Source organism: Scomber scombrus, chromosome 19 (assembly GCF_963691925.1).
Source record: "Scomber scombrus chromosome 19, fScoSco1.1, whole genome shotgun sequence".
In the NCBI taxonomy this organism is placed as follows: Eukaryota; Metazoa; Chordata; class Actinopteri; order Scombriformes; family Scombridae; genus Scomber; species Scomber scombrus.
This window is the reverse complement of record NC_084988.1, coordinates 16864260-16876296: the sequence shown is the minus strand read 5'-3', so window position 1 is coordinate 16876296 and position 12037 is coordinate 16864260. Positions and strand designations below refer to the sequence as shown.

Below are 12037 nucleotides of genomic sequence, written 5' to 3'. Positions count from 1 at the left end.
GTGTGTATAAAAGTTTCTCTCTCTGTTCTTGCAGGATCTGAAGAGTAAGCGCAACCCTCGCCTGGTTCCCTATGCTCTGCTAGATGAGCGCACCAAGAAGTCAAATCGGGATAGCCTACGGGAGGCTATCCGCACTCTGATTGGCTATGGATACAATATTGAGCCCTCAGACCAGGAAGGTGGTATGTTTGACCTATGGATTTAGCTTATGCCTATAAAAATGCACAACCTGTCAAATAATAAAGGATAAAATTAATCACACATTCTCTTCACCACCTCCTCTGACACTGTGGCTTCCAATTAGCAGGACAAGTAGTTGAGCGGCTCAGCATTGACAAAGTCCGCTTCTTCAGAGTAGAGAGGACGTATGCGGTGAAGGCCGGGAAGTGGTACTTTGAATTTGACGCTGTAACGGGAGGAGACATGAGAGTGGGCTGGGCGAGGCCTGGATGTAAGCCAGATGTGGAGATTGGCACAGATGAGCTGGCTTTTGTCTTTGATGGATACAGGGTAAGCTGTCAATCACCCCTAAATCAGTCTCTGTGAATAACCATTTACATTGCGTGGGGAAATTCCACTTGATTATTGGATTCAAGTCCAAAAATGTTAAGAAAACACACCAAAATACTAAGTTTGACATTTTGTGTAGTCTGTATACTATACTCTTTTTCTGTGTGCTTGTGCTATACATAGGGTCACTGTCTGAACATGGGCAGCCGTTTGTTCGGGCGGTGCTGGCATGCCGGGGACGTGGTGGGCTGTATGATCAACATGGAGGACAAGTCTATGATCTTCACACTTAATGGAGAGATACTCATTACCACCAAGGGCTCTGAACTTTGTTTCACTGACTTTGAAACTGAGGATGGTGAGAAAATGTGTGAATGTGTGTGTGTTAACAGAGCCCGTTATAGAAGTTTTACAGTAGGTCAGGGAGTGTAAGACTGATAAGGTGATTGTAGAGAGAAGTGTCGTCATATGCCTCAAAATCTTCCTCACATATTTTAATAAAGGGCAGGGAGTGTTAACCTAGAATGACCAAGCTGGGGATATAAGTGAAAAATAAGCGGTTCACTGTAACAAAATCACCCTTATTTAATGTGACACTTGTAAATTGCCTTTTTGCAAAAGCTGGATTGATTTTGCCTCCCCTCCTGCTGTGTGTGTTCTTAGAGGCCTTATTCTCTCCTCCCTCCGCTTCTTACTCCCCTCTCTTACTTCCTCTGGCTGTTCTTCAGGGTTCATTCCAGTGTGTAGCCTTGGCCTGTCTCAAGTGGGTCGTATGAACCTGGGGAAAGACGCTAGCTCCTTCAAATACTACACGATGTGTGGCCTTCAGGAAGGATTCGAACCCTTCGCTGTCAACATGAACCGTGAGCTCACCATGTGGTTCAGCAAGCGTCTGCCTACCTTTGTCAATGTGCCGAAGGACCACAACCACATCGCAGTACGTACTAACACAGTCACATACTTATTAATTGCAACTACAATATTGGTCATTGTATGATGCAAAAAATGTCCCGATTATTTTCAGGTCACCAGAATTGACGGCACTATCGACATCCCCCCCTGTCTTAAAGTCACCCACAAGACATTTGGCACCCAGAACAGCAACGCTGACATGGTGTTTTGTCGTCTCAGCATGCCCGTGGAGTTTCACTCCTTCTTCAAGTCTAGTCCTGTTGTAGACATGAATGGAGTGCATGAAGAAGAGTCCCTTAAAGTCAAACACAGGTGCTCACCTACAACAAATCACATTTTTAAAGTCCCCATGAAATGACCTCACATGACTTCTACTTCCTTTAAAAGAGAATACAGGTTGAAACCTCTACTGGGTTTCATTGAGCCATATTCCATTCAATTATGGGCTGTTCCTTAGAAGTTTACCTACCGTGTGCTGATATACTGTAAAATGATTGACAATCATGACGAGAAAAAGACATCCTTCAAGTTTAGTTTCAGTTAGTCTGTGACTATTTGAATTACATTTGATGTGGTTATATATGTGTGTTTTATCAGCCATTGCTCAGTCAGTCAAAACTAAAGACCACAACTGTACTAATATCAATCAACTGCACTTGATTGACGCTTGTTGAATGTGGTTTCTGATAGATATCCATTAAGATCTGTGAGGCACAGTGATGAAAGCAGACGAGTGGACTACAGCAGCATCACTATGGTATTGAATAATCTTTTAAACCTTTTTTTTTATACATATATATTTTGGATGCAACACCTACAGTATTGGCTAACTTTTGTGTGTCATCACAGTATTACCACTCTGTAAGGGTCTTCGCTGGCCAGGACCCTGCTGGTGTGTGGGTTGGCTGGGTTACTCCAGACTACCATTACTATAGCAACAACTTTAACCTCAGCAAGAACAGATCAGTGACTGTAACCCTGGGTGACGAGCGAGGACGGGTCCACGAGAGGTGAGACTTTTTCCTGACAAACTTTTGCAACGATCTTTTTCTTGTGTTCAGAACAAAATGTTTTACTACTGTTGTATTTTAAGACAAGACTAATTTCTGATAACTACGCTGATAGCCTGAAGAGGAGTAACTGCTACATGGTGTGGGGTGGCGATGTGACCAACGCTGCTCATGGCTCAAGTCGCAGCAATGTGGACCTGGAGATTGGCTGTCTGATAGACCTGGCTACTGGCTTAGTGACTTTCACTGTCAATGGCAGAGAGATGTCAACATCCTATCAGGTAATGAATGTATATGTTGTCCAAACTAAACTTTTTGACAGAATATAGCTCAAATGTGTGTGTATAAGAAGACAACAGCAAATTATAGTAATTGGTAAAGGACAGGAAGTCCAGTATTATTTAGTAAAGCAAATATAGTATATGTATATGTTACTGATATTTTAATTCTATTTGAGATTCCTCTTCTGCTTCAGGGCATTTTTAGACTTTGTAAGGATTTGTAGATTACACAGAGTTGATTTTTAAGATTACATGTGATTTATCCATACATCCACCTATCAGTCAGTTTGGAATCACTACCTGTCCACTCTACGTTTTATTAATCCACCTGCAGTTTATCATTTTGACTTTGAGAGTAAACTTATTTTAAGTCATTGCAAATTTTTGTAAAAGAGCAGTAATGTCTGAATTGTTGAATTTCAGACTTTGAATGTGCCTGTTCAGATGTACTGTGAGAACTAAATCTCAAAGAACCTTTCGAGGGGCTATAATCTTCTTACGCTCACTGAAATTCTTTATGGCGTCACCCAGCGCTGAGTCATCCCCGCCAGCCGACGCTTCAGAATGATCATGCATACTCACTCACCCACAGACACACACACACACACACACACACACACACACACACACACACACACACACACACACACACACACACACACACACACACACACACACACACACACACACACATATGCATATACTAAGTAGTGAAGTTTCATGATGCATCATTAAGCTGCTTTCCACAAGTGATGCTCTCTTGCTGCCGCTCAAGCTTTTGATGTCAACTTTCTGTTTATTAACTAGCTTCTCTTTTCTCTTCTCTAGGTGGAACCTAACACCAAGCTCTTCCCTGCTGTGTTTGTGCGACCCACCAGCCCTAACCTCTTCCAGTTCGAGCTGGCTAAAATAAAGGTATAGTTCCCAATTGGTTCTGTAATGTTCCTTTGCCACAGCTATATTGCATGAATGATTTACTGCTCACAGCTAAGCTCATTCTACTCAATATATTACTGTTCAGAGATCCAGGATAATGGACAGCTACACACCCTTTAGCTAGGTCCACTAGGCTAGTATTTTAGCATGTTGATGTCGGCACTAAAGATACAGCAGGCCTCAGTTAAAATTTGGTTAATTATGTTGATTGCATCGACAATTTGCAATAATCCTTCAATCGCTCACCCATCCATGTTTGTTCGCTCTCTCCAGAATGCCATGCCTCTGTCATCAGCCATCTTTAAGAGTGAACATAAGAACCCAGTCCCCCAGTGTCCACCCCGTCTATATGTCCAGACCATCAACGCAGTGCTGTGGAGCCGCATGCCCAACATCTTCCTCAAGGTGGAAACGGCAAGGGTCAACGAGAGACACGGTTGGGTGGTCCAGTGTGTGGAGCCCCTGCAGATGTTGGCTGTACACATACCTGAGGAGAACAGGTGCAGGACATGTGCTTATACACTATATTCATTCATTTTCCACAGAAATTTGATAAAAAATAACTACAATTTTGATTATTAATGAAGAAATATTGTTTATTGTTTTCTGTGTCAAACATTACACTTATTTTGCTATCCTATGTTCCAAATAGTACCTGTCTGGTCTCTAAATAAATAATAACATCAAAGTGTATTTGCAATAATTTTCCTATCGTTTCAAAGGTGTGTCGACATCATGGAGTTATCTGAACAGGAGGACATGAGGAAGTTCCACTACCACACCTTGAAGCTCTACTGTGCACTCTGTGCTCTAGGCAACACCCGTGTGGCCCATGCCCTCTGCAGCCATCTGGACCAATCACAGCTCTTATACACCATCGACAACCAGTACCTGTCTGGCATGTTACGCGAGGGCTTCTACAATGTCCTGATCAGCATCCACCTGGAGACAGCCAAAGAAGCACGACTCATGATGAAAGATGAGTTCATCATCCCGGTCACAGCCGAGACGCGCTCTATCCGCCTCTTTTTTGATGCCTCCAAAAAGCACCTCCCGCCAGGGGTGGGGCTTAGCACCTCGCTCAAACCCCGCCTCAACTTCACTCCGCCCTGTTTCATCAGCATCAAACGGGAACATCTGTTTAGTCCCCAAATCCCACTGGATGCATTGAAGGAGAAATCAATTTCAATGTTGACAGAGGCTGTTCAAGGTGGTGGGCACCATATCCGTGATCCCGTAGGAGGTGGTGTAGAGTACCAGTTTGTGCCAATTTTGAAGCTCATTAGCACCCTGCTGACTATGGGTGTGCTATGTAGTGAGGATGTACATAAGATCTTATTGCTCATTGATCCAAATGTGTTCAGAGAGACACGTGAGGAAGGAATCACAGGTCCCACAGACAAGGAAGGACTAACAGGAACGGAGGAGAAGGCTGTGGAAGCTGGAGAAGAGGAGGCAGCCAAAGAGGCTAAACAGCCAATAAAAGGACTTCTGGAGAAGAGGCTGCCTGAGCCCGTCAAACGACAGGTAATAATGCGCACACATGAACAGATTTAGAATAATCCTATATGTGTTAAACCACTGAAGGTAAATTGCCAAAACATGTAAAATCAATGAACATCATCATCTACAGGTACCATATCACTGCTAAAGACTAACACAGCTGTGCTCTCAATCACATGCTCCATAACTGCTCCACTGTAATAGACTCATTCAAAAGTCAGTCAAACATGAAATGGCCCTGTCTCGTATCGAACAAATGATCTCTTGAGTATAAAATGTCTCTTTAATAAGTGAGACAACGTGAAGCCATAAAGTTGTTTGTATGTATTCCTTGCAGACTTGCTCCTAACAGCTGCCGTCTAGGTGTGCAACAGTGATGCAAAAGTAATTGGGCTTATGCACTGGCATGTCTCCTCCCCTTGTCTGTTCCCCAGATGTGCGAACTGCTTCACTATTTCTGCGACTGCGAGCTGAAGCATCGCATCGAGGCCATTGTGTCATTTTCTGACAGCTTTGTCTCCAAGCTGCAGTACAACCAGAAGTTCCGCTACAACGAGCTAATGCTGGCCCTCAATATGTCTGCAGCTGTCACTGCGAAGAAGACCAAAGAGTTCCGCTCGCCTCCTCAAGAACAGGTGAGACAAGGCTATAATCACTGCAGGGTTGATAAGAGGGATGTAAAAGTAATTAGAAACACTGATGTAACTAATATATCTAAAATAGTTTCAGGTGAGCAGCCATTTCCCCAAAATTCACCAGTTCCCATTATCTAAGCCAGCAGTTTCAAAGTTTTTATAGGTGTCTTAAGGCAAGGCATTTCCTTTTTATTATATAGTTTACTAAAGTTTCACCACAATGAAAAATGAGACTTTTAACTACAGTTCTATAATGTAATGTATGTGCAAATCTGCATAGAAACATAATAAAGTTGACTACTTCTGTTCATTGAGAATAGGGCCATATTATTTCACTTAATATTGATATTTTTTCACATATCGTTGCATATGTCATTTGGCTTCTGATATTGATGAAGGTTCACTGCATCCTGCACACTCATGAAAACCATTCCACTCACTCTTTTGTGTAATAAAAAGCCACATTTTCAACTGGGAAAATCTACATGCTCCAAGATTACAGAAAGCCTTAGGCACTGTAAGCCCTCTGCTGCGAACTGGAGTAACACAGCTTTTCTCCTGCTTGCAGTGCATTTGTGACATCTTTCACAAGAATTCGCACCTCTATTCATGTGACGCTGACAACTCACATGTCTGCCCTGTGACTTCAATGATGCTCATGTGACGTAAAGGTGCAAATCAGCCACAGAGTGTAAATGCCAGGAACTGTGCCACAGTCAGAAGTGATAAATCTTATAATAAAGTACATGTATGTCTATAGCTGTCTGCAAAGAAAGCCTGTAAGCACTCTGCTTCAAATGATGCATGTAGCTAGATGATTCATATGGGAAATTTTATATAAGTTCTGTAATTTTTCACATGCATTGCCAATTTCCCTCCCCACTCCCAGATTCCCTTTTGGTTTTTGTTTCGTTGAATTTCCTCATTTTGGCTCCAAGGCCCAGAGTGAATTACAGCTGGTCCTAACTTCAAATGTTCCCTAAAGCACTCTCTTTGGTGTGTATGTGTGTATTAAAAAAGACCTCAAGGCAAATTCATCCTCCTCGTCTGTGCTTGCATTGCTCCAGTGAGAGCACACACTCAACTGCAGGCATAGACACACACATACAACTGAATATAGAGTTCAGTGTTTCACAGCTTGTCATGGTGTCCTTTGGTCTGTGAGGACTGAGGGAGAATAAACCACTTAACCTGTTTTGCTTTGTTTTGTTTGTTTTTTGTCTTTGAGTCTTACAATGAGATCAAAACATGTTCGGAGACTGTAGAAGGGAAGAATTACCATTCAGTTAGAGAGAAGAGGCCATTTATTTTAGGTTTATACGTGCATATGTGTTCATTTATATTTATATTTTAGATCAACATGCTGCTGACCTTCAGTATGGGTGAGGACTGTCCATGTCCAACAGACATCCAGGGGGAACTCTATGATTTTCACAACCAGCTACAGCTCCACTGTGGTGAGATGAAGATCACTGTCAATGTAAAATAATTGTATTCAATATGAACTGCAGTCACTTTGAGTAAAACAGGCTGCATTTACAGTGTGTATGCAAAATAAGACAAAACTAAAGGAATTCTCAGTTTAGATTTAAAGCTTTTCAAATGGATATGGTGAAACACATACACAGTAATTGTGCATTTTAGCTGCTATTGCTTGAGCTGTCAACAGGAGATGAATTGTACCGGCACTTACTCCATGAAATGCTTTCTTTTTCTCTCTCTGCATCTCTCTCTGTGTCTCGGCAGAAGAGATATAGTTCAGTGCCTCTCAGATTTCTCTGACATCTTGATGTTTTGATAAATAATTGAATTGCCCAACCGTCTGTGGCACCACCGATCTAATGGCACTCTCAGCCCTGCCGCAAAAGCGCCAAACTCTCATGGCACCCTTCACACAGAGAACAATAAAAGATGGCTTGAAAGTGCAGAATAGTAGGAAAATCTGTACATGCCACAATCGACATCATACACATGACATGTCAACCCCAACTAGGGGCCAAGCCTGACAGAGATATTGCTTTAATATTATTTGCGCTCCATGGATGTAGTGTTCTATCTATATGTTTGTGTTGTGTAGGAATCCCTATGGAGGAAGATGAATACGAGCAAGATACATCTATTAAAGGTCGCCTCCTCAATCTGGTGAACAAGATCACAGGACAGCCTCATAAAACAGAGGAACCCACAGAGAAGGAGCAAGAGGCACCATGTGAGGAAATCTCTTTTTTAAATTAATATTAGTAATACTGTATTGTACCTGCTGTAACATTATGCCTCCATCTAGGTGAGACACTTTTCTGGTTGTTTGGAAGATTAAGCACACATGTAGATCCTGTAATTTGGAATTAAAATGTATTTTATGAGCTTTTAATTCCAAGTACAAATGTCCAAAAAAAAGTGTTCCTGAAGTTGTTGTTGAATTGCTTTAATGGTTTGTGCAACATTTATTACTTTGCTTTAACAGCACAAGCACTCAAAGCACACATTCTCCATTTACTTCCCACTGCATTCTGCTTGTTTATGGTGTGTTTCGCCTCTTTTTCTCTCTGTCTGTGTCTCTGGCTCAGAGGGAGGGAGAGAGTTTAAAAGCAGAGGCTCCTGTATTGCAGCACTAGCACCCTCAGTCTTACCTCTATTTGCCAGTGTCATGTGAACTGAGTCACCGGGTGGCAGTCATTTCCATTTCAATTTCTTTTCAATTTCATTATGGTAATACGGAGCTGCTAGAGGAGAGGCTCCAGAGTGAATAGCATCTTCCGGGAGACGAGACAGGAGAGATGAGAGAAAAAAAATTTGGTGATAAAACCGAATCTTTCACCTGATTAAACCAATAGACACACATGTGTGCGTGCACAGGCACAACTGCACAAGTGTGAGAACACACAGGAACAAAAACCATTTCAATCACCGTGCTCAATAATTGGGGTGCCATATAAGTATAAACGCAGAACAAGTTGTATCTAATTTTCTATCTCAACTGCCACTTTGTTGTTGACCACCAGTCAAGTCAGTGATTGTACATTATTGCCTAGCTGGTCAAAGAAAAATATTCTACATTGTTCTGATGGTCCTTAATGTAAAATGCAGTGTGTTATTTTTTTGTTTTATTTATTGTCTCTCTTTATGGCAACAACTTGTTTTTTATATATGATGTTTTCTGAGATTTACCCTCTTCTGGCAATAAGCAAGACGTGTGTGTCTACCTTCATTGGCAAGATGGGGAATAACGAAGGTGAAATTTATAACATTCGAAAACCCTTCTGAGATTGTGTTAGAAATCTTGCCATCGTCATATCATCCCCGTCTATTCTTGCAAGTAATGCTGGCAACAAGAAGTGGCCAAATTGCAGATGGGTAAATTCGGGATCAAAATGTGTTGCTGACTGCAGACACTGAAAGGTAATCTCTCCACTGGGATTGGATTTGACCTTGCCGTGGAGCACAGAAGACCACGGCACCGATCTCCAAGGAGCGAGGCAGGATGAAAATAGAGGAATGTGTATTTCTTCTTAAAAGACTACTGTGGGTGGTGGTGATGTCTGCAGGGTGTTGTGTAAGTGCTGATTGATTAGAGGACTGGTTTGTGGTGGCAGCTGCAGTTCAGGAGCATCACTTCTACTTCTGCAACAGCTGTAGGCGTCAAAGTGAGGGAAGGAAGTGGAATACTAGAGAATTAGATCTCTGCTGGCATCAGACCTCTCTTACCTAAGTACGGGTGGGGGGTGGGGGGGTTTCGAATAATTTTGTGATTATATATGTTGATAGCAAGTATTGAGTGGAAACCATATTTGCCTGTCTCTTTCATAGTGGGACACAGTGTGTGCTATCACAACCTGCCTCAAAGGAAAGACAAAATGTGGAATATAATACATTCATTTAAGAAAACTAAATGAAGTATGCAGTCAGTTCATCAGTAATGTACATATAAATCAACCACAGTCCAACCAAACCAAGTAACCTAGAGAGGGGAGAGAGACTGACTGCTCAGGCACCTGTATACAATATATCAACCCATCGACTGAGTCAGCCATCGTTCCAAATGAGCCTCAGATCCCAGCAATCAAATCAAACGGAAAGGAAATTGGTCTTGAGGCAAAGGGGTTGATTAGTAATGTTAATATAGTTTTTTTTTCATTTCGTTCAGAATTAGATTCATTTTATCTGTAGGTATGTGTGAAAAGTCAATGTATGTTTGTTTGTGTGTATTTTGAAAGCCAGAGGGAAGAAGATATATTGTGTGCTGTGACTCCAGCTATAACTTCTCCTTCCTTCTGTCATCTGCTCCGTGAGACCCTGAAGATACAAAAGGCGCTGTCATCTTTGCCATTATTTCATAGAGATAAAGTAAAAGGGGGACAGAAGTAGTTTTCCTCCTCTGATGAATGGTTTATCCACCAGACTCATTTAATGTGCAGACATGATGAGTAACCCTTAAGAGATCTGAGTGTGAGAGAGAGAGAAAGCACAGGGATTGTTTGTGATTTCTCATCCCATGAAAACAGCTGGCTTCCATCAATGTAACTCAAGACTGTTTGTTGGGGTGTAGTGAGGAGAAAGTGCTGGAGGACTGTGTTCAAGAGCGAGACAGACAGAGCAGCAATGAGCAAGTGTGCATGATACTGTGACAGAATGAGAATCAGGTGTTGTGAAGCATGTTGGCTGAGATGGAGAAACGCTGCTTCTCATTTTGGAGCAAGCTGGTGCTTCTGCCCCTTCTCTGACACCCACGCAATTCTCAGCGGCAGGATCGGTTACCGCTGACTGTGAAATTCTGCTGACTCCCCCAACTATCACACAAAACGCCCATTGATTGACAGCCTGATGTCAAATACTCTTTGGAAAACCAACAGATCCAATCAACCGGGGGTTTTAAAAACACAATCACCTAATTGCAGTACTTTCAAGGAAATCAATCCTGTGTAAATGACTCCATCTTTTATGGTTTTAAATTGTTTAATTGATGTCTGTCTCTTCTTTGTGTATTTATATACCAAGAACAGACACAAATACACCCACACACCCTTTTGATACAGCTTTAATAAAGCCTTGAAGTAACCCATGAGGGTTGGATATCATGTCCTTGCAGATATGTAGCAGTTGTTTGCAATAATAAAGGCTTATCACATTTAGGAACTAATCTGCAGAATTGAAATTAAAATGTTTTGATTGGATTTGATTTTAATATGGACCCGGTTTTTAGTTTCTAGCCTTATATTCCACATACGAGTGGTCCAAGAAAATGTCTCCATTTAACCACAGAAGCAGTATATTGTACTGTAACTGAAACTATTAACACCTCATTCACTATTCTTTATATAACAGGGCTTCTTTTCTGCTCTGCTGAAAATGTGTCTTTTCTTGAATGAGCACTTAAAGTCTGTTTTCTTTTCCACAGAATAGAAGAAAATAACTGACATTGTTGAAACACAGCTGATTGCCCTTCCTTTAAAAGCGTGGGCTTGTAGAAGTGGCTGATACTGTACATGCACGCAGTACTTTTAGCTGAATTGGAGTGAAAGACTTTGAAGAGGCTGTCTGTCTCATTTTATTCTGTGTTCAAGGACTTTTTTGCATCACTGAACTAGTCTGGAAATGCAGCCTTTGGATCGCTTCTCTCTTTTTGTTGTGCTCAAGTACGAGTTGTGTAGAAAGGAGCACCAGGTCAGGTGGAAGGGTTTTCACCTTTAGTTTTGTGTTTGAGTGTCTGTTGATGTCTGTCTATAAGTGCGTGCTGTGTGTTTAAAGCAGATGTACTTTAAAATGCATTGCCATGTCTTGATATTGATTCCTCATAAGGCCAGTGATGATAGAAGGTAAGGATTGTAAGAAAATGCAGCGAGCACTCAAGCAAGTCATCCTCTGCCATTTGACACACAAATCTTATCTGACTGTTGAAAATAGAAAAGTCTGCATTGTTTTAACTCATACCTTCATAATGAGTAATTCTATAATCAGAGCTGTATATTACCTTAATTATAATCTTGCATATATACAATATTAGCTACACAACCTGCACTAATCCCACAGATACCCGACTCTGCAGTTCCTCTCAGCTGTATAGAGCATCATCTTTCAGCTCATTGTTTTGCTCTTACGCCCGCAACTTTACTGTTGTGGTTCACTCTCACCACTCTCAGAGTTGTATCCACACACAGCAGACAGCAGAACAAAAGCTCTGATAAGCCATCTGTATTTTACTTGCCCGGCACCAAACAGCAAACAGACAGAGGAATAGTTTGAGAACAAAACA

General features: G+C 41.6%; 1 protein-coding gene across 1 annotated transcript in view; it reads left to right on the top strand.

Annotated features, from left to right (window-relative positions):
* Nucleotides 1–12037, top strand: part of LOC134000437 (ryanodine receptor 3) — a 97826-nt gene that overhangs the window by 48280 nt on the left and 37509 nt on the right. The window contains exons 28-41 of the mRNA XM_062439778.1: nucleotides 35–182; nucleotides 308–510; nucleotides 694–868; nucleotides 1239–1447; nucleotides 1535–1734; nucleotides 2113–2179; nucleotides 2272–2432; nucleotides 2548–2713; nucleotides 3542–3628; nucleotides 3923–4149; nucleotides 4372–5176; nucleotides 5587–5787; nucleotides 7142–7244; nucleotides 7865–7996. Of these exons, the coding sequence (XP_062295762.1) occupies nucleotides 35–182; nucleotides 308–510; nucleotides 694–868; nucleotides 1239–1447; nucleotides 1535–1734; nucleotides 2113–2179; nucleotides 2272–2432; nucleotides 2548–2713; nucleotides 3542–3628; nucleotides 3923–4149; nucleotides 4372–5176; nucleotides 5587–5787; nucleotides 7142–7244; nucleotides 7865–7996 (2884 nt within the window). The remainder of the gene's footprint in view (nucleotides 1–34; nucleotides 183–307; nucleotides 511–693; nucleotides 869–1238; nucleotides 1448–1534; nucleotides 1735–2112; nucleotides 2180–2271; nucleotides 2433–2547; nucleotides 2714–3541; nucleotides 3629–3922; nucleotides 4150–4371; nucleotides 5177–5586; nucleotides 5788–7141; nucleotides 7245–7864; nucleotides 7997–12037) is intronic.